The 23597-nt window shown below is 42.4% G+C and overlaps 1 protein-coding gene across 1 annotated transcript in view; it reads right to left on the reverse strand.

The window, feature by feature from the left end:
* Positions 1–2841: 2841 nt before the first annotated feature.
* baiap2a (BAR/IMD domain containing adaptor protein 2a) overlaps positions 2842–23597 on the reverse strand; it is a 39973-nt gene continuing 19217 nt past the window's right edge. Inside the window, exons 4-14 of the mRNA XM_030790760.1 lie at positions 19336–19397; positions 18974–19045; positions 17346–17483; positions 12053–12205; positions 10717–10962; positions 9448–9664; positions 9149–9350; positions 8867–8935; positions 8499–8652; positions 8113–8150; positions 2842–2911 (exon numbers count right to left, since the gene is read on the reverse strand). Of these exons, the coding sequence (XP_030646620.1) occupies positions 2842–2911; positions 8113–8150; positions 8499–8652; positions 8867–8935; positions 9149–9350; positions 9448–9664; positions 10717–10962; positions 12053–12205; positions 17346–17483; positions 18974–19045; positions 19336–19397 (1421 nt within the window). The remainder of the gene's footprint in view (positions 2912–8112; positions 8151–8498; positions 8653–8866; positions 8936–9148; positions 9351–9447; positions 9665–10716; positions 10963–12052; positions 12206–17345; positions 17484–18973; positions 19046–19335; positions 19398–23597) is intronic.

Below are 23597 nucleotides of genomic sequence, written 5' to 3' on the forward strand. Positions count from 1 at the left end.
ATTGCCTTAATCAGGAAAGAGAGGAGGTAATTAGTTTAACTTTGACTATACTAGAAATGGTAGCTAAGACACTGTGGCCTGCCAGGAACTATGGCAGCTCTAGAAAATCTGACCTTATGCTTTGGATGACATCTCATCACAATGCAAGGGGGGAGGGGGGGGACAAAAAAAACAACTACTGATCACTTACAAAACAGAACACTCATGACTAAATCACAAAACATCTAATGTAGTGGATGAACAAAAAAGAATAGAGAGTAGACTATTTTTTCTTCCTAAACAAACCAATCAATATGTATGCTGAACATTTTAAAGATGGTAAGTGGAATTTGCCCCAGCTGTCACTGTGCATTTTCCAAAAATCCATCCTTTCTCTTCTGTGTTAACCAGTGACCTGGTGTATAACAGAGAGCACGTTATGACATGTTTCAGATTACTACCTGTATCTGTGTAAAGCAACATGATTTTACTACAGAAACATGGACCACCCCTGATACAACACTGCTGGACCACTCACATAAACAATTACTGTGCCAAGTCTAAAACAGACACAATCACACAACACCTCTTCTCTGCCTTTCAAGTTTTATATTCTGCCAAAATGCGGTATTAGGTACTATTTTTACATCTGAAAATCAGAGGACAGAGGGTCAGATGTTTACGGTTGCCAAAGCAGTATTAAATGAACTGAGGGGCCAGTGAATTATCGAGTGTTGCTGAGATGGGTTTGTCCTTGCACCTGTAGTAACATCATAACTGTTGCTTCATTTTTTTTTTTTTTTGCCCAGATATATGGCAACTGTACACTTCTAAAAATAAAACAGACCATAGTTTGTCCTTGTTCTGTGGACATTTTTATTTGGTTTCTGCCAACAAATAAAGAGGATGTTGTGATTATTTGATCCAGACATTGACAGCAATTTGAACATTTTCCATTCAAAATGAACTTACTGGAGTTGATCACTGTAAATGTAAAATCGATTTGATCAGTTTGGTTTATTTCATAAAAGACAAACGATTATGCACATTTTTATACAATGCTGTTTGGTACATACACAAATAAGATCCAGTTAGAGCAAAACACAAAAAGAAAAAGCCAAAAATATAAAAGAATAAAAAAAAAAGTATTTTTACTTCTCAGAGCAGATAGCCCAAGAGTCTTCAAACTCATTCACCCCTTCCCCACCCCAACATCATTCTATCACTCGAAGACAGGATACAATACTAAATCTAGACTTTATACACCTATCTGAGCTCTCATCTCTTTGTTCGAACGTTTATAAAGCTTTTGAAAGTAACAGTAACCACTAAGGCCAACATGAGGGCTCTGTGTCTTGTACATACCATTCTATTCTAGATTAATTCATTTATTTGTCCCCCTAATGCTGAAAATGAACGAAGTATTTACATACGCTGTTGTTGAGAAGTGTATACAAAGAGAGAACTGCCATGTAAACCTAATTTTTTTTTAACAATAATAATCTGAAGGAGAAAAAAAAATTCTATTATCCAACATTTTATAAGATCTGAGATACACATAAGCAGCAGCTGTAAAGTAACAAAACAAATGAAATCATTCTCTACATTTGCAAATGACAAGTAAAAGAAACTTACAAAGAAAATAAGACAAAAGTATAGAAATAAAAAGACTGACAATAAAATATAATAATATCAGAAAGTTTGTTCCCTTTACTTATGCCAGTTATGGATTTTGAACTTATGGATTTTTTTTTCCTGTTGGAGCTGCATTGAGCATTAAATTAACTGCAGCTGAAGGCACAGTTTCCCTGTTGGTACTCCTAGCATGTGGAAATGCGCCATACATTCCCACTGACATACTGTACAGTCCCCCCCCGCCCCCACTCAGGGAATTCAGAGACATTGCTAGAAGCTTACATATAAGCATTAAATCATAGTCCAGTAATCCATTTGTTATGGAGCAACCATATTATTCCTTCCCCGAAACCGAGGAGTCACACCACAGTAAATCACCATTTACAACCGCTTTCTAGAAAAATGAAGTGGTGGCACGTTAACAATTGTAGTAGCAAGCTTTCAAAACAGTGAAAAAAAACTGGAATACTAAGTGAATCCCTCCTATTAGTCTGTTTAAGAGTTAAATGTTTAAACACACGAGTAACATCACTATTCACTACCCACAGGTTACTGATTTACTGGAGTCAAGGTTCAACACTACTTAATGAAGAATACTGAGGTCAACTATGGTGAAATTTGGATAGTGAATGAATATTAAGTCATGTGTTAAGGTTTTGTGGATATGGATTAGCAAGCCATGTGACAATGGCTGCTACATCTCATATGCTTAAGTAAAGAAAGCCTTTCCTACACATCTATAAACTCAAAACCGCAAACAGAACTGTGAACGGTCAGCTCAGATAAAAAGGAAAAACTGTTGCAACTGTAAAGGTTGTTACTGTCAATAGACACTCAATTATTTAAACGTTGAGTCTTTAAATTGTGTCCACTTCTTGTCTCTTCTCCATGAGGGAATTTTGGAAGCCTCACCTGGCTGGTCTTCCCAGCCCATCCAAGACATGTAACTTTTATTTAATAACAGTTTAGCAAGCCTCGCTGTAAGACATGCAGTAGTACTGAAGCTGTACAGTTGTAGTATAAATATCACTAAAATCTTTACAGCACAACACAAATCAGGTGCTTCTCTATGTTCTCCCACTGCTTCAATCCCCTTTGTTCAAGAGCATTCAAACAATCCCAGTATGACTTTTCAAGAAACATTATTACACAAGAGGGCAGCAGAGTGTTCAAGGCCCCCTCCCAGATACATACACATACACACACACACACACACACACGGGCCCTCTAATAGAAGAATGGAGCAGAGCGGTCATCCATGAGGCCGGACCTGAGGTAAACCTCCAAAGAACGGTCACTGTAATGAGAGGGGGTTGGGAACAGGCAACGTTAGTTCATCTTAAATAATCTAGGAGAAATTGGATGACCCCTTGAATTCTTTTCTTTGTTTGTTTGTTTTTTTTAAAGGTGACCTCATCTCACTCAGTTATGTACTGGATTTAATTTCAAGCCTAGTGGTGTACGGTCATGTTTACCGAAATGTTACACATCCAAAAAAAAAAAAAAAAAAGGTGAACTTGTCAGTTGTGAGGTAATAAAAAGAGTACTGCTAAAAGGCATACAGTAATTCATTTGACATATACTTATGAACAAAGGTATTCTGAGGAATTTCTATGGAATGTGTTGGAGCAAAGCATGCAAATGGTGCAGGAGATGGCTTAGTCAGTGTTTATTGTTGTTAGCATTGGTAAACATGCAAAGTCAGGTTTAGGGTTACCTCCAGGGCCTATATGTTGCCTCCATGAAAACACCATTTCCTGGCAACCAAGGACCTCTCTGATTGATTGGTACATTTTAAAACATAGAAAGGAACACCAAACTAGAGAGGCCGATGGCGGCGTGACAAAAAAAAGAGCTGTGAAGCCCAGAACCCATTGAAGCGTAGACAGCCAATGATAGCAAAGAGGACAAAAAAGAGAGAGCATGACTGGTTGGCTGAGTAACGATGGAGACTGACTTACGGAGGTCCAGCACACTCAGAACCGGGACAGTTCTGGACCCAAACTGGAAGGTAAAGAGAGTCCTTGAGTTTGTATCTGAGAACTCACCTCAGCCTGAGACTATGCATGGCTAAAACTTGGAGACATTCACACAGCTTGGTTAGTTTTGTGTAAGATGAAAAGTACGTTAATCATATGGCCCCACTGAGTCTTGGACGAGTTGCATGGATGAAGGACGATACATTCTCATGTCCATTGATGAGTAAATACACGGTCCCTAGTAATGATATGTGTTCAAAATATAGTGTAAAATGAAGAGTCTGCCCATAGCAGTTGACATTTTTTTTTTTTTTTTCATACTGTAGCCCAATTTTTGGAAGAGAGCTAAGAACAGAATCACAGAGGTAAACGTATTCCAAATAAGAAAAATCACCTGTTTTCTACTGAAGACTCTCTGCACAAAACATAAAAACAATGGCTATAAAAAGTATTCCCACCCTTTGGACTCACATTTTACTGTGTCACAGCATGAAAACAGAACATGGCTAAATGTGATTCTTTTCAGCGATTCTTTGACATAAAACATTTTGGACTGTTGAAGTGAAAACAATATCATTCAGACTTGCAGTGCAGTTTAGGTTCTGGTCCACTAGAAATAGCACTAATAAGGAGCTTAAAAGAAAATTTTCCAAAGAGATTAATAGCCCCTGAAACACAGTTCAACTTTGTAGAGACCTTTTTAGAAGACTCCTGGCGGTAACATCAATAAAAGGCACTTCTGTCAAATATATGATATACACATTTAAACAATTATTGTTTGTTTTACTATAATTATTCATTTTGGAGGGCTTAATACGGTATCTTCAATGGCAAATCAATGGCAAAACATCCCAATTATTATGATCATAATGATTCAAACCTGCAACACAACAAAATGTGGGTCTACCAAAAAGTACAAGGGGTGAAGAAAACTTTTGGTAGTCATTGTAATAATACTACATCCAAGCTATTAAACTTATGAACTTATGAATACTACATCCAAGCTATTAAACTTATGAACTTATGAATACTATATCCAAGCTATTAAACTTATGGACATTGAATATGCCCCACTAAAGAGAGAGAGAGAGAGAGCAAGCAGGCAAGCACATGAGCATTAACACAAAATAGACAAAAAACTCACACATTCACACACGCAGCCACCCCCCTCCCAAACACACACACACACACACACATAAAGAGCCCAGAAACATGTACACACACACAAAACCCAGAAACACACACACACACACACACGCCACACTCAGATTATGAAACAGAGAATTAATCTTGTGTGGCCAAACGTTGAACTCTCAAAATCCGTACTGGAGTCATACTGGTTTACAAGGTACAATAAGGTTATTTCAGAGGAGCCAGATAATGCATTAACAATGGCTATAGTGAATCAGTGAATGAGGGGCCTGAAAATTTAAAGAATACTTACTGGCATCATATTTCCACTAGACCTAATAATAACAACTTCTTATTGCTCTTTTTCCAGAACAGAAAAGTGCTGACACAGAGCAGAAAAGTATCAGACGCTGAAAGGTGGAAGGAATGAGACAATTCAGTATCTGGCCCCGCAAGGAAAAAAAAAAACAACCACAACAACAACAACAACAAGTCAACTCTTCAGAACAAGGAAAGGAGTACAAAACTACAGGTAAAGAGGATCAGGACTGATAGCGCATGGGAGAGCAATGACATTTCTGCAGTACATGGCAAAGACCATGTTTGACTGGTACATAATGTCATTTTGAAATCAAAGCAATAAAAATCATTAGCAATAAAATTTTTCATTTGAACAAATGGTTTATTAATATATAGATATATTTATAGATATATTTATATATAATCTTTTGTAAAAACTCACCATACATTCAAGATCAATGGACATTAGGTTTTTCTGATATTCCTCCATAGCATGCATACAATTATGACGCTTTTTTAAAAATTTTACACTGATTGGTCTTTTATGCATTCATTTTTTTTTTTTCTAACAAGAAAAATTAATTTCCAACAGAGAGACATAAAAAGTACGTTGTCGCGGCTGGTACCAAAGCACAGTTCCAGAGGATTAGTGAGTTATCATTTCCATCTCTTAAATCTGGTGACAATGGAACAGTAAACAATTAAGTTTTTTACTAAGGGTTTTACTAAAAACTAAGAAGGAACCTGATAGGGTCAGAGTGGAAAAGGACACCATCATATGTCTGAAACATGACAGTGGGTTTTGAAATCCATTGGTGATGGTTTTCAAAGGGAAGGGAGAGGGTTAATGGTATGGGTCTTTTCTTTCATGCATGTAAGCTAACTTGACTCAAATAACCTTTGGACCTGGTCACGCCCAGATTTAATGTCGCCATCATGACGTAATGTTAGTTTATGCAATGTTCGCATTTTTTTTTTTTTAAACAGACTTGGGATGACCTAAAAATTTCCTCCTTTTTCTTTTCCATTTGTAAAAAAATGGAAAATACAGATTTTTTTTTTTTGGAGGCATGGCAAACTCTACACACCCTCTGGACTGATCAGAACTCCACGCAAGACGTGAAAAAATACAACGTAAACTGTCTTCAAACAGCAAGAGAACATCTGCACAGCTGAACCACAAACAAAGTAAAACACCCCCCCACCCCAAGCCCAAACCCAAGCCCACCCCCCCACCCGATTAGTCTGAGAGGCGTCCATTGTTTCACTCCACATCTGCCTACAAAAGGACATTTCGCATGTGATTCTTAAGGATGGAGAGAGCTGCATCAGAGTATCAACATTGCTTTTTTTTGTTTGTTTGTTTGTTTGTTTTTTTTCTTTTTTTGGCACTTTTACATGAAGACGTCTTTCGTTTTAAAAAATAAGTAAGTAAATAAATAAATAAAAATCCAAAAGAGTTGCAAAAAACTTGTGCACATGCATGAAAGACAAGCAGTGACAGACAGTCTCTTGAGAGTTGTCCATTGCAATGACGTTGTTTAAGAGGAGAATCACAGCCCATAAAGCTGAAAGCCCAGTGGACGCTCTGAGCTCTGGACGTCCCTCCAAGCGTTACCCCCGACCCAGCACACGCGACCGCCACTATCGCCAAAGCAGGGATGCGCAAGACGAAGGAAGGAAGAGAGGACAGAAAGGAGGGTGAGACTGGCCTCTTCCACTGAAGGAGGGAGGTGCGTGGAGGCAGAAGTTTTTTTTTTTAAGGAGGGGAGCGAGCTAAGGGAGCGAGGGGGGGGGGGGGGGGCGAGACCCCTGTGCTATCCGGAGCTGTCTGTGTCTGATAGTCTGTCTGTTCTCACACTGTCGAAATCAATTTGCCATCCGAACTGTGGAACAAAGAGAGAAGGAAGCTTGCCAGGTCGGACACATTCAGAATGAGAGAGAGAGAGAGAGAGAAAGGGAGAGACAGAAAGAGAGAGAAAAAGAGAGAGAGAGAGAGAGAGAGAGAAATGGAGAGAGACAAAGACAGCCACAAGAGGGCATGAAGGACCTTGAGGGGAGTGAGGGAGGAGGGGAGGGTCATTTTGACTGAAGACTCTCGTGGCCTCTTCCCTCAGCATCCGCCACATTAACAAAAAAAGAAAAAAAACAAACAAAAAAAAAAACAACCCACACCAGAAATGTTACAGACCACAGGTTAGTTCATCATCCTAACTTTTAGAGTGATCTGCCCACTGTAAAACACTCACCCTGTCAAACCTTTTAAGATTTAAAATTAGTCGTGGGTTTCAAAAGAATCGATTAAATCTGATTTTTCTCCCCACGGGGGGGGAAAAAAGAAAGAATACAGGAGACGCCAAATTTGGTAACATAACGTAATGCATCATAACTTGTGTCGGAGAAAAAGGTTTTATTGATAGATTTGGTAATTTAATCTAAAGTAGTGTTTCCCTAGATTCTCAGCATGTCACATATTTGAGAATTTTATATCTTATTTTATAGCCCTATCAGCTGGCAGTGATAATCGGAAGCCTGAAAACATCAATTTGAAATGTTTGGAAGCATTCCAGAAGAGATTTGAATTTAAAAAAAAAAAAACCTTGGTTCAAGGTCACAAAAAAACGAGTGTCTTCGAACGAAACCTCAACCGTTAAAGAGCAGCGATGTTCAAATGAGGTGAACGGTTATGCATCAGACCTCATTTACGTGCAACTGACGCTCGTCTGAGCTCAGAAAACCACACACACACACACACACACAGACAGCACAGACAGAGACAAAACAAACACTTAACCCTCTCCGGTCAAATGCTCCACAGTTGTGTTGCTCGAGTACTTCTGAAGTGAGGCTCATATGCCCAGCGCTGTCTTTCTGACATTAACTATTTTAAGGATCTAAAGCAAAAGCGAGCAAGAGCTGACAAACATAAAGGAGAACAGGAGTTTAATTACAGAAGAGAGATAAAACCGGAACAGTCTGCCATTCTTCTTATAATCTAAATGTAACACGGCTACAAGGATTCCTAGCAACAAGTTAAAAAAAAACCACACACACACACGTATATTGTCTCATTGGGAGACAGTCTTACCTTGTGGCAAAGTGACTGTCATAATCCTCAATCGCTGGCTGGAATTGGTAAAAAGAACATTGCAACAGACTTCAACTGCATTTTTATATTGGACTGCCCATGCATTGCTCCAAGTGAACAGAAACAGCTGAAATATTTCACCAGCAGGTGGCGATAGTGGCGCAATCTTTTTTTTTTTTAAAGCAACATTAGAATTAGTCATATCCCATTGTGCAAGAGTAAACCAGTGAAGGCACGAAAAGGTGGAGTCAGCAGAAAAGGAGAGAAGAGACAGGTTGTGGAAAAAACCCTGACCCTGCGGCCAGCTGAACTGTGTTTGACAGTGAAATTCTGTGCGTGCACGTGTGTGTGTGTGTGTGTGTGTGTGTGTGTGTGTGTCTACCCACCTGTGTGAAGCCTGCCATGCTGTACGGCCGAGGGCGTGTCTGTGTGAGACTTTGGGCCAGCAGACGGGCAGTCAGGCCATAGTCAGGCACAGGAAGCGAAAGGTCATCTCTCTCTAGCAGGTTTCCTGTACTGCTGCTCTTCCCATGGTGCAAACTGCAGGAGAATTAACAAAAGGTCAAAAATAACAAGCCTAAACGGTAATAAAACAAACAGGCATTAGCTGATATAGCCACTCGGTGAGGTTAAACTGTGTTACATAATTATTTTTTGCAAGGAATTCATGGATTAGAGTGAACGCCCAATGAAAACACGGCACTAAAGGCATAATAGCTACTGAGTGTGTGAATCTGGTTTCTGATGTACTTACTTCACTCTGAGTTTGTCACCGTCACTATCAGGTATCACACGTGTATAAGAGAAGGGGAACCAGCCACGCCTGTAAAACAAAGGTCTTTTCTCAATGATAGTTTAGCAACAACGGAAAACCTCTGATGGCTAAAGTGGAGACAATGCATGCATGTGATAAATTACGACTGGTTTGAAAATTACTCAGCTAGCTATATAAAAAAAAAAAGGCTTTCAGAATAATGAGATTTTAGTCTTCAGTTGACCCTCTAATCAAATCTCTCTCTCTAGAACAAAGCCGTACATTTTAGTCTTTTCGTTCTCTCCGTAATGCCAGCCGTCACGCGCCTCGGGCACCAGCAGGGTAATGATGTCACCCTCGGTGAAGCTGAGCAGGGTGCTGTTGTCTCCGGCAGCGTGGGAGAAGATGGCCTGCACGCGGCTCCGGCCGTTCTTCTCCAGGCCCGCGGCCATGGAGCTGGACCTGGGCAGAGTCCTCGTCTCCCCTGAGGAGAATCCCTCATCAGTCACATTTTATTACTCGCGTACACTGTTCACGCTTTAGGTGCGTTACTGTGGCAAAGTGAGGTGAAGGGCACCTACCCACTGTGGTTTTGTTCTTGGCGGGGGCTTGTCTGCGCACAGGCAGGGTGTTGGAGTAGACCTCACTGACCTGTCTCTGAGGCTGGGATTGTGTCTGGGACTGGGGCTGGGGAGAGGGTGGCCTGCCCTGAGATAGCCCACTCTCTGTCCAGTACTCCTCTCCGTGCACCCCAGTCGTCCCATTCACCATAGACATACCATCAGGACCCATCAGCCTCTGCAAGCAGACCACAACATTCAACACAGAAATATAGAGTAGAGCTGAAGCAGAGAAAGCATTGGGGGGGGGGGGGGGGCAGAATGAAGCCAGTCAGAGCTGGTTTTAAACTGTAAAGGATAGCTGGCAAGTCAATAAAGCCCTTTGACCTGAGAGTGCTTCTTCAGTATTAACAGTGAAAGAAAAACACATCAAGAGTCTAGGGCAGTGTTTCTCAATCCTGCTCCTGGGGGACCCCTGCTATGCATATCTTCTATCTATCCTTGCTCTGAACACACCTGATTAGTGTGATTAACATGCTCTTGATTAAATCAGGTGAGCTCAGCCAATCAGAAGTGCCACTGATGAGTTCAGCCAGGTAGGTTGAGCAGGGGCGGATGGAAAACGTGCAGAGCAGGGGTCCCCCAGGAGCAGGATTGAGAAACACTGGTCTAGGGAACACATCAGCTGTGACTTCCAGCTGCATGGATATTGAAATTCTGTGAGTGTCCTTCTCCTTGTCAGTGCACTTGACAAAAGGGTTGCTCACAGATTCAGAACTGAAGTGGTGACTCATCTTGAAAAGGACTAACAGAGCAGAACAGAAGCCTGGACATGTTTCCCTCTCACTCTCAAGATCAAATAAACATTTAGCTCTGTGACGATGTAAACATCTGAATTGTTTTATACATGCGCATGCAAGCGCACGCACGCACGCACACACACAGTAAACATCTGAACTGTCTTCTACATGCACATGTGCACAAAACCACACACACACACACATAATGTAAACATTAAATTGTTTTATACATGCGCGTGCATACAAACACTCACTCACTCACTCTCTCTCTCTCTCTCTCTCTCTCCTGTACCATGACAAATGCTGGCATTCAGTCTGTGCCAGCAGAGCACATATTGAGCTTTTAGTGTAAATTAACCCCTTTTAGAGTTTGGGTATTGAATGTGCATGAAATAGATTATACCCTGGTAGGTACAAAAATCCAGACCCAGCAGTAAGTAACAATAAACCCAATCAAGTATTCCACGATTGTGTTCTCGGTCAGACTCACCCCCTGGTGTCCCAGACCACCCCCCATAAAGGCAGCCAGTTCTGGGGGCACAGGCAAGGGCTGGGCTCCAGGGATGGGGTCTGAGATGATGAGGTTCCCCTTAGATGAGTGTAGGGGGCTGGCAAGGTGGCTGCTGGAACCAGAGCCCAACTGTTGGACCAGGAGCATGGCTCTATCTGGAAGCTTGTTGGGGTCTGAGCATGCCTGTTGCCACACTGGGATCTTCTGAGTGAGCAAATCCTTACCCTACAGAGAAGAAAAATCGGAAAAGAAGCGAAGAACTTAAGATCTTGCCAAAACTCCTCTCTGTGGAGGGCTTGATGACAGTCGTGCTCTGATACTCCACAAGAGTTAGAAAATGAGTCTTCCCATCTCGATTACAGTGACACATGTATTACACTAATGAGCTGAGAAATTCTTAATTGCCTTGTAGACACAGTATCATTAATTGACTGTGTGTGAGTGTGAAGCCTGACTCCTCAAATTCCTTAAGGCTCTACTCTTCCTGTTTGAAACAGTTTCTAAAGAACGGTTGAGACCGTAATCTGTGGTAGTCCATCTCCTTCCCCTGTCTCTATATGGCCATAACAAGATCTCTCTCTCCTCCCTTTTCCTCTGACCCCTCTGTATTGCTTCAAGTGATTCACAGCAGAGCCTTGGAGAAAGTCTCTCTTTCTCTACATTCACTTCTCTCTGTCACCCTCTCTCTCTCTCTCTCTCTCTCTCTCTCCTGCCATTAAGAACACTTGAGCCTGTTCTCAGTGATCTCTTCCCACACAAGCCAACATGTAAATTAGTTGTTCAACTGAACAGTCTTCAAACAGGAGGACATCTCTATCATGCCCTTCCTTATAACCAGAGATTTATATAACAAAGCACCCTAGCACTGTATACACACACACACACACACACACACACACACACACACACGGTGTATTTCATAGGGCTGTACGCTGTCAGATCACCTGCTGAACATAATAATTGCTCTTTTCAGTCTCTCTGCCAGTTCCTAATGACAGGACCTTCCAGTGGGAACAAGCAACAGTTATGATAAATAATTGAAATGTCAGAAGATGACATCAGCCACTTTATGAAGGTTTATGGAATAAAAGCTTAGACTAGCACAGATGGGGGAGAAAAAAGAAGATCATTGTCTTTTTGTAATCAGGCTAAACCAAAGGAAGCTTAGATGAGACACACAGCGCAGTTCTCTCAAGGAATTGCCATGGAAACTGCTAATGTTCAAAGGGATGGTTTGTAAATTTCACATTGAGTTTCATCATTGTTGATTGTTATAGAAAAAAAAAAACTGTTACAAAGAAGAACATTCCCAAACCTTTCCATGATAGGCACTGCTGTTCTTGGCCACGGCACACTGGCGGTCCACCAGGAAACAGTATCTTCTCCGCTCCTCGGACAGTGCGGTCTTGTAACCCTCGGCGATGAAGTTGTCCAGTTCACTCTGTTTGCTACTGATAGTCTCCACATACTGATGAAAAAACAGAGACCAATGTAACATGAGTAAAAGTTACAGGGATGTTTACTGTACAACCTGACTTTATTGGCAGAAAAATCTACAAAGATACATTTACAGGTTAGACACACACACACACACACACACACACACACACACACACACAAATTCTCACTTAACGATGATGTAATCAAACTGTATCTCTACTGTGTGCTATGTGAGAGAAGATGCAATCAGTAAGCACCCTGTGAATGGGCAGACTTCGTTTGCAAGTGTTCCATATGCGCGGTCATTTTTCTCTTTCTGTAAGTATGTTTACTCAGTGTTCCTTTCTTTATTTTTTCTCGATTTCTCTCATCAGCGCAGCTCTTCGTACGAGCCAAGCTGGCGTTCTTTCTCTCCCGGCAGGAGTTCCACAGACGGAAATGTCAGCATCGTTTCAGAATTCATTATTTCAACACATCCAGGTGTTTCGACGCTCTAATGCAATTTCCCCCCCCAACAATAGGCAGAGGGGACTCCCCGCTGCCCTACCCGCATTCTTATTGATTTCAATCATATTGGAGCAGCCGAACCAGTCACCCTGGGCCAGGAAGATGCGTCTTAATGAGCAAAGCGTTGCCGCCGCCGTTACGGATCAATGCCAGGACTTGGCGCAGAAGAGAAGCTTAATGACTCAGAGAGAGAGAGAGAGAGAGAGAGAGAGAGAGAGAGAGAGAGAGAGAAAGAGAGAGAGAGAGAGAGAGAGAGAGAGAGAGAAAGAGAGAGAGAAAGAGAGAGAGAGAGAGACAGGAGAAGGAGAAGGAGCGTGGGGGGGGGGGGGCTGGAGTTGGGGGGGGGGGGGGGGGGGGGGGGGGGTGAGGAGAGGATAATCCTCAAACAATGTTCATATCTAATGAAAGCAGAAGCTCTCTCCAATGGCCAATTGTGCTGAGAGTCAGTGAAGCACCCAACAGCCTCAGTGAAGAGGCTCTACGGATCGTTTTAGCTGCAGACTGACTGAAACCCGCAGAGGAACAAGCAAGTCTAAGAACTGTGGGGCTTTTGGGAAAGCCCTGAAACAAGGTAAGGTCCAATATACAAAAAACAAAAGGAAGTGTGAGAGGACATAATATGAAGTTAATGCAAAAGCAAGCTAGCTGACGTGTTTGGCAAACATTCTACAATCATAAGTGACCTGTGATTAAATGAAATTTAAGGGGTATTCGAATAACACCTAAAATTGGTGACAAATGTGTCTGAGACTGAACAGCAAAGTGAGTTCTGACATAGGGGGAAATACTGTAATAGCAGAACATATGAGAGTTGGAGTTCGATCTAGTTTCCGCTCAGTTTCTATTTCAGTTTAAAGTTGCAAGTCCGTATTTCTACCACTGGTTGGTGCTGGTTTCCCATTGATGTCACAGGAGAGGTGCTGGGAATATTGAGAACACTTTTGAAGAGGAAGTTCAGGCAAAAATTAACTTAAAAAAACAAAAAAAAACCCCAAAAAACTGCAGAAATCCACTTCCCTTGAAGCAAAAAATCTTTCAATACTGGAGTCTAACAAGTGGCCGATACAGTTAAAAGGAGACGTCTGTACGCCACGCCCCAGAGAGGATGGGAGCCAGATGCATGTGATTTCTAGGGCATGAGTTAAGCAGGGAGCGATCCACTTATGCCAGCACTGCTGAATCATATGGGTCGTACCATTTCCACGCACTTTGCATGTTCACTCACGGCGACACCGAGTAACCCAAGAACGGAAGAACGCTCGATAGAGGATGTCACGAAGGTACGGTGAACAAGACAAAAGACAAAAGACAAAAGACAAAAGACGCGAACCCACTCCAATCTTCTGCCCCTCCCCCAAAGCCTCCTATATTTTTTTTCCCTCAAAAAAGACAATTTAAAGATAGAACTGTGCCATGAGTCCGTGAGTCATTAAGCTTACTGCAGGGAAAGGGAGAAGAGGAGGAAAAAGGACACAAGGAGAGTGAGGAAGGAGGAGAAAAGTACAAAAGGAGGAAAGAGAGAACGCCCCGCCTGTACGTTCAGTGGTGACCATTTTGGCAGAGTACGGGGCTGACAGGCGTCAGGACAAGCGTGACAGGGCTGACAAGTCCAGTGCGGTGTGATGGATTGAAAGAGAGGGAACTCTAATTTCAGATATGGCAGCTGTCAGATACGGTTTGATTATGAGGTGACGAAGTGCAGGGTGCAAATAAACTGCAATTGTGGCATACAGTATAAGACAATTCACCACAGTTCCCTCAAACCAATGACATAATGACTTCTGAAAAGCTGCCCGACCAGTCCAACCTCTTTCTCCTGGCAAACTGCACCTCTCTCTTTCTCCTTCTCTCCTCCTCGTACGGACGCGCACACAAAAAAACAAAAACAGAAAGAAAAAGAAAACATACATGTGAAATAAGACACAGAAGCCACGGGAAACTCCAGGTGCTGATATTGCCAAAAGTCCTGGACAACTTTAGATTAATAAGATGGAGCTTTATTACAGTCCTCCTGCTGTGTCTCCTTCTGTAGCGTTGGGTGTTTGTTTCATGATAGAAGAAGACGATTTATAATTGGTGAAATGATAAAGTGAACTGTGCAGTGCCTTCATTAAGTGTTATATCGTTGGGAAAAGTCGGAGGAGACAGAAGGAGGCATCCCCCTTCCTGTCAGAGAAGAATAACTTAGCAGGGACTACAAAGCCGTTTCCTGGAGGCTCTTCCCATCGCCGGCTCATATTCTCAGATCTGCTTAGCTCTGTTCTTATTTTCCCCCCTGCATCAGCATTTCTTTAATGTGTTATAGCCCCCCCCCTCCCCCGGAATGCCAGGACCTACTCTAGATCTCTCAAGTCCACTACGTGTCACTGTCACTGCTTAATATCTAACACTCAGCAGTGTGATCCCGTGTGTGTGTGTGTGTGTGTGTGCGTGTGTGTGTGAAGTGTGAGTGTGTGCGTGAAAGAGAGAGCGCGCTTGTATGTGTGTGAGAGGGAGAGGATTGCACAATTGTGAATGAGAGGGTAATTAAGAGAGCTTGTATATGCACGTGTGTATTTATGTGTGTGTGTGCGCGTGTGTGTGTGTGTGTGTATGTGTGCATGTGTGCAGGCATTAGTGTGCATGTCCAATCCTATTCTGGTGCCAACAAAAACAACAACAGCAACAACAACAACAGCGACAACAAAAAGAAGTAGAATATGACATCACAGCTGCGAAGAGCTGATAGAGCCCAGTTTATATTCCTCGCTGTACCTAAGACCACTCCAGTCAACTAAATAATTAGCTAATTAGCATCTTCAGAGGGGCTTTAACGATTAATGATTTCACAAGCAGCAGGCAGCAGTAAAACGGAAAAAAAAAAAAAAAAAGATGAGGAGAAAAGTATGAGTGTGGAGGAGAGCAAAGGACACACCAAAATGAAGTAAAAAAAAAATAACAAAAACAACATAACATGAGATGAGATGAGGGAGGGAACATGAGAAAAGTAATCCACTTTCACTTAAAAAAAAAAAAAGCTTCAGTATGATTTGCTAGGCGTGGGCTTTCGGCGGTATAAAATGGAGAAACACATAAACAACCATTTAAACACCCCCATCATTTTCACCACAGCAGTCATCTGTGTCTATCTGCGTTCCATTCCCCTCAAGTCTCATTCTCCCTGTGGCTTTCAGAGGATGGATTTACAGTAGCAAGTGAATCATGGGTGTATGCTATTTTATGCATGTGTGTGTGTGTGTGTGTGTGTGTGTGTGTGTGTCTGAAAGAGAGAGAGTGAGAGAAAGAGAGAGAGAAAGAGAGAGAGAGAGAGAGAGAGTGAGAAAGAGAGAGAGAGAGACAGAGAGAGAGAGAGACAGAGAGAGAGAGAGACAGAGAGAGAGAGACAGAGACAGGTTCAGGCATTACGATCCCCACTGGGTTCTTGTGTAAATGAGTAGACTTCCAGCGCTTTTGCCCACAGTTGCACTATTCGTATGAAAGCGGCAGGGAGAGCAAATGAAACTGGAGATTGCTTTTTCATTTCTGTGCTGCCGTGTGACAGGACAGATAAATGTCTGACTCTCCGTCTGTCTGCAGTTGGGCTACCTCTCTCTAACACGCATCATCTGTCTTACACGGCTAACCTGTGGAACAATTATCCAAGTATAGACATAATGTGTTCCTGTCTACAGTCTAAACGAGTCACACAACATTAACAAATGTTGATATACAATCATAGCCTTCACCTAGACCTTATCCTCCACCAACAATGCATCTGAAGAGAAAGCAAATACTCGTCAAATAATTCGGATCCGTCTAGCACTCTTCATTCTGACAGCTACCTGAAGAAACATGCTTCATACTTGCCCCTTCAGGCAAAAAATTTCAGTCTATACATAAATGAGCAGTTCCAACATACATAAAGGAGGAGCTTGAAACGGGAGCTATAAACAGGTTTCTCTGACTCTCTCTCTCTCACACACACACACACACACACACACACACTAATAGGACTAGAAAGCCATGAATTGTGTGGAAAGAGAGGGTTGTGGAGAGGGGAAACGGGGTTGAGAAAGCCCTGTTTTCACAGTCGGTAAAGCATGAAAGGTTTCCCCTGATCCCACGGATACAGGGTGAACACAGACCGAGTCAGGTTCCCGAAATCGATTTGCGGTAAAACTCCACACACTTGCTGTCACGGGTGAGCAGTCCTATCAAACACGACTAGAGTAACACACAGTAATCAGAGAGTGAACACAGCTCTGTTCCACTGAGCACTCACAGTCTAACACCAAACAGCCACGACACCACTGTATGGTGTGTGTGTGTGTGTTTCAGCATTCCTAAACAGGCTGGCTGAAGCAGAAAAGCACTGCTTGTACAAAACACCTACACTCTCCATCCTCCCACTCTGGTTAGGGTATAACTCAGCGTTCAGTCCACACACACACACACACACACACACACACACACACACACAGAACTGTGGATTAACATTAACTTCGGCGCTTTTCCATTTGTATTCTTTCCATGATCATCAGAACATCCAGTCCTTCACCTGAACCCAACATTTAAGAAGTACAACTCCGTCCCATCACATCCCAGCTGCAGACCATGTGGAGTGAAGAGAGATCCAGTCTGATTAATGTCCAACTGCCCTCAGCAGTCAAGAGATGTCTCACCTGCATCTCCTTCTCTCCATACTTGGAGGGGTTCTTGCTACCCTGGCTCTTCCTCCGCAGCTTCTTCAGCTCAGCCTGGCACTTCTCCAAACTCTCTCCTTTGCTCTTGTGTTCCATCTGGTATTTCTTCAGTGCTGCCTTCAAGAGATCAGAGAGAGAGAGAGAAACACTGACAGAGTTGTCATGTATGAAACCGGCAGATCGGATTGAATATGTTTCGAGCGTTGCCCCAAATTGTAAAGTGATCGGTTTGAGGATGATACTATGAGAGAGGATCAATTAGGAGAGGCGCAGAATTGCCATAGCGACACAAGAAGAACAAGTCGGATGTTGTGCGAGTGCATTTAACTGGTCTTCAAATCAAAGGCTGTTTCTGGAACACAATTCAATGCCCAAAAAATGGCTTGGAGTAATTGTAAGAGCGTGGTCTTGACTTCACATATACGCTTGAAAACGTTCAGAGAATTCAAACTTCAGACTTCTCATTTGCCACAATTACTTGGTAGACTATAAATGTCTTGGCTCTTTGACCAGAATGCTTTGCATAGCAGGAAAGCATCCAAGGGTTGACATCTGTGAATGATTGAGCATGGACGATCTACCCAGGGCAAATACTTGCTTAACTGAATGTCAGGGAGAACAGACATTGGAAAGGATGTGATTCTGGTAGTCTAATGGACACAAGTGTGCCTTCTGCATTACGTGCTAAACCGCACATGCTTGCCTATTAATAATTCACATCGGAAAAACGCGGGCTGACAGCTATTACAGACTATGCACTTTTCTGAGGATTTATTTAACCATACGGGTGGTATTTTAACAGCATGACTGCAGACAAAATGAAAGCGCACACAGGGAAGTCAGCTCGTACAGAAGTGAGCTTCTGCTACCGTCACTGTACAGTGGGCTAACGCCGAGTTAATCAGCGAACTTTGAAAACACAAAAGCCTATCTGACGGCCTGAGCCAGGCGATCTCTTGGCCTGACATTCATACAACGCAGAAGGAAAATATTTCATAACTGATCATGTATCTTTGAAGATCACAAACATCTTTGCAATTTAATCTCTACAGCGACAGTCAAATGTTTACGGTTTCTGTTGAACGGAACCACTAACCAAACTACCTACAAAAGACAAAATGATAGGGAAACAGCAGGGTAATGTTTTAATTCAAATCATCTGAACGGAATCTAATGACAAGCAATAGCCCATCCCCCTGCAAAAGGTACAGCTACACGGAGCTGTGCAGCTCTGCTTTCAGCCCACTCATTCTAAAGATAACACTGAGAGCGATGCTCCACAGATACTTTCATCTCGCATGAATTGTTTAGTTTAATTTGTTCAACGTGTAAGTGAAAAATGGGAGGGATGGGAAATAAAACTGGCACAAATATTAAGAGAGAAAAAAAAACAAAAAAAAAACAGGGGCAATGTCTGAGTGCTTCAGCAGAGAGTTTCAGTAGACACATACATAAAAAGACCACAGTCTAAACTGTCAATCAAACCATCTCCCCTGACGACAGGTCTGGAGAGTCCATGTACAGCTTGATGTGGGGACTAATGCTGAATTATCAGTGCTAATCTGTATCTAGAATGTTCTCTGAAGAGGGAATGTGGAGGAACTTACGGTTAGGTATCGAGCATCCAACTCCACTTTCTTCTCCAGTTCTGACAGAAGCTCATTGTGAAAAGATTTCAACTGGTGAAAGACATCAAGAGACAAGAGAAGTCACTAAGAGTGTCAAAGACATGGACTGATATGATGTATTAGATTGTTCTCTGGCTCCTATCAGTTAATAGAGGAGGCTATGGCAGACTAACACTGAGACCCATAGCCAAATGGTCATTCAAGCAAAATAATGGGTTTGGTTTTGGATGTTTGGGCAAACTTAAAACCTCAATTGTGTCATCAGTAAAATATGCAGTATGAGATTGCACTGTTGAGTCTAAACTGAAAAGGAGGTGATTTACATCAAGCGTGGTACACACCATTTCCTCTAACTGCACTTGAATCTGTCTGTGGACCTCAGCCATCTGGAAGAGCACATCCCCTACAGAGAGAGAGAAAGATAGACACATTATTCACTGAGTGAGAAAGAAGGGAAAGAGAGAGAGAGAAAGAGAGAAAGAGAGAGAGAGAAGGAGAGAGAGAACCCCAACGTGCAGAGAGACCATGCAGTCACGTAAGACAAACACAGAGAAGACAGGCGAATGAAGCACACGATGAAACAGTCATGTCACAACAATTAAACACACACTCACACAAAAAGACAAAAAACAAAGACAAAATTTAAAAGAAAAAAAGAAAAAGAAAAAACAAACAAAACACTGACAAGGACATCAAACAGGATGGTAGGGAAGAAAAAAGGCAAACTGGGAAGAAAGGAATCTTAAAAGAAACTCTAAAAGATTGAACATTTCAAAAGGGTTGTACAAGCCAAGTGATAAACTTAAAAAAAAAAAAAAATCTTATTCTTCAAGCTTATGTAACTGTAATTTTAGAGATCAAACATTTCGCTTAATTCGTATAACTCTCTATAAAAATGAGACTAATGGGAAATAGGCAGAACAGCAAAACTCTGAACAAAGGAATAACAAAATGAAAAGACAAAAGGAGAAAAGGAAAAGGAGAGCCATGCAGCCGGTGGAGGTCGTTTGCTTTTTTTTTTTTTTTTTTTAATTTGTCTTTTTATATATATATATACCTACATGCTGCCTCTTCTGAATATGCAATGCATTGAAAAAGGAAAAGGAACAAAAAGATCTAGATTGAGCAGAGGAGACAGGAGAGGAGAAGACCTGCTGACACACTGAGAGAAATCTACTAAGAGCAATGGGAGACAAACATGACACCAGTGCAACCTGCCTCAGGTTTGAGAAAAGACCAGAATGTTCTAGATGCTCCCTCATTAAACCAAAATGGCACTTGAAAATAAGTAAGTACATATATAAACATATCCGATTGACTTAGCTCTTAGCATACAATTAGCTTTTAGCGTACAATTAGCTCTTAGCATACGATACGTTTGTCTCAAAGTCTTTAAAGTTAGAAATTATATGACACTTTCCCCCTGATTTGAATGTAGAGCTAAAGTAGAGGGCAGCAATGTTAATCTTTGAATTAAGTAGGCCAATATGTGTGCAAGGCAGGTTAAGAGACACACACACACACACACACACAGCGCCTGCACTCCGCTACTGCTTCTTAAAACCACTGAGGTTTAATTAGTAGGCCATCATAAAAGAATATTCGGTAGGGGAGGGAAAGCTCTGTGCAAGCAAATATATTTTAATATAAGATGATTGGACAGGCGCAGAGCTGCACTACTGAGGCCCATTTGGAAGCATTTCATTTGAGGCTCCTCAGATTATATTCCACGATACTGCTGTTACACACAGACTGAGACACACAACACACAACTGATAGAGCGTTTTAGCAAGACGCACACTGGACATGAAGAAAACAAAATTAAGAAGCAGAAACAAGTCAGAGAAGCAGAAGCAAGCATACATTTTTTTTGTTCATATCACATGTAAGACACACGTTTATTACTGAATGAAAGAGAGCTTCAAATTTGACAGCTGCAAAGGAGCCAGGTTGAAGTGACGGACAGATAACGGTTTATTGAACACACGCCTGTTACAGTGTTATCTGTGCAGTGAGGTTTCTGTGTTAAATTCTGAAAATATCTTCAGCACTGTTCAGTCAGATCCAGTGTATTGTACGTCAGCACCATAAGCTGCTTCTTGTTAGTATCACAACCAATAATTGGTGTTCAGTTAGGCTCTTATACACACATCCTCTCTCTGGACCATAAACTGCTATAGTGAGATTCTGACATTTTTGTTTCTTGGTGGATCGACCCAAAGCCCCCCCCCCCCCCCCCCCCCCCCCCCCCCCAAGTGGACAGCAATTTGGGATAGAGATGCAACATTGGACACATAGCAAAATGGTGTGCCATTAGTGTGCCCACACACCGACGTGTTCTCTAAAATGTGAAAACAAGCATGAACATTCTGTCTCACACAGACACACACACACATACACACGCACACACATACAGACCATTGAAGTCCTCTTGCTCTCAGCAGGCCACTTACTAAAGCCGATTACTAGATAATCAGCTCTGATCAGAACCACTCAGGCTTAGGCTCTAAGGGGTTCTGTTCACTGTTCTTACAGGCTCTTTCAATTAACAAATGCGATGTTATAATCCAGAAAGCCAACAAAAAACATCCTTTTCCCCCCATCCCCAACATTTTGAACAATTAGAGAAATTTAACTTTAAGGGACAACTTGGGCCCTTTTGGTAAAGGCTTTGAGATAGTTCCACGTTAATTATCATGACATCATGACTAATTATCATGACAGCAATGACATCACTATTATCTGTTTTCTATATTCTATATAGACGGCACAAAAAGTAGAGCTTAACCTAAAATCTAGTATGGCACAACTTTAGTGATAGTCATTGTCAAAATGTGGCAAATGAGAGAAAATGCAGAACACGTTCTGCTGGAAATGCTTGCCAACTGACATCACATTACAGTAGCAGCAGTGCTTAGTGGGTGTGTGACTATGGGCCTGATTACAGAAAATTTCCACCAGAAGGGGAAAAAAAAAATACACCGTTTTCACTCAGGCACTCTGTGGTCAACATTCCAGGTGGATCCTAGACCTCTGTGTGTCTAACAGGTCGGTAGAGGAAGTTAAGGGGCGAAGTTGAAGATGGAACTTCAAGTCCAGACGTGACGGTGAGAACGAACACGTAAACAAAACACAGGCTCACACATATGCATACACACACACACACACACACACACACACACACACACACACACTTCCAAAGGGCTAGTTACAGTCAGTGGCAGATGAGTGAACAAGTTCTGGTTTCCACCTTCCAAAGCCTACAGCCAGAACAATGAGACTCAGTCAGCCAGCAGACACCCCCAGGTGAAGTCAACACCCACGACCATGCATGTCTCTACACGGATGTGTGTGTGATTGTGTGTGTGTTGGTTCTAGGAATACCTCAATGACTGACACACACATTTCCATTCCACAACAGCCAAACAGATCACTGCTCAAACTTTACCCTACGCACACACTACCCAGATCTAACACCCGCACAGACACAGCTTACTACCCTTCTGGGTATATGGCTAAGAGAAAGAGGAGGTGATGCACTTTTTGGAGAGGAGGAATAGAGAGGACGGAGCAGATCTGACAGGACAGACCAGTCTTGGAGGTGGAGAAATGAATGTGAATCAGCAGCGAAGGTCAAACATGGATCACAGCAGGGTGTCATGGAAACGAGGAAAAAAAAAAAAAAACAGTTAGGAGAGTTGTTGCCAAAGGAGACACAGAGCGAGACGGAGCCAGCTCCAGTTAGTTTCACCACATAAAATGGAGGATGTTCTGCATTCTCTGTCGTCGTGATGAAGAAAAATCTACGGCTGCTCTCTTTCCAAACCGTGGCTAAGTCTCTCACTGTACAGTCAGGGAGAAGAAAAGGGGGATGGGTGTGTGGGGTTAAATTATTCTCAACAGTCCTGCCAGTACCGCTGACCCTGAATACACACAGAAACACACACACACGAATTGCTGAGGGAATGTAGTCTCTTGCCATGATTCACAGTTTGATTGTCGGCACACAGGGGAAACATGTGTGAGGAGTGACAGAGCACAGCTGATAATGGAACTGAGAGCAGCGTGCGTGTGTGTGCGTACACAAACAAAAACATCTTCATTTGGGGGTAAGGGTAAAGGGGGATCCTCTCTGGTCAGCTGAAAATGGATCACTCACTCTCTCACTGTCTCTCTTGTGTTACAGTGGATGACATGCCTCTGTGGTTGTTTCCCATGTGACTACAGAGATGCAATGCCAAGAAGAGGGCCCTGCTTATTACTGAGAGATCTTCAGGGTTCTGTGTGTGTGTGTGTGTGTGTGTGTGTGTGTGTGTGGGCGTGCACGCACGCGCATGTGAGAGAGAGTATAAATGGGTTTGTGCCCTGCTATACTTAAGTGACCAAGGATCTGGTTAATCACAAACATGCCTGAAGGCCTGGCAGGTCAACACCTCAGCCTACTGACTCACTAAGTCAACCCCCCCCCCCACCTATGCTGGCGTCACCACTTCCCCATGTAGGTCGAGGAGTGAGAGAGAGAGAGAGACTGATCTGGGAAGTTCCATAACAGTATGCAGAGTGGTAGCACATGCCTAAAAGTGTCTCAAAAATGTCCCATTCC

The sequence above is a fragment of the Chanos chanos genome, chromosome 13 (genome assembly GCF_902362185.1).
Source record: "Chanos chanos chromosome 13, fChaCha1.1, whole genome shotgun sequence".
Taxonomy (NCBI): domain Eukaryota; kingdom Metazoa; phylum Chordata; class Actinopteri; order Gonorynchiformes; family Chanidae; genus Chanos; species Chanos chanos.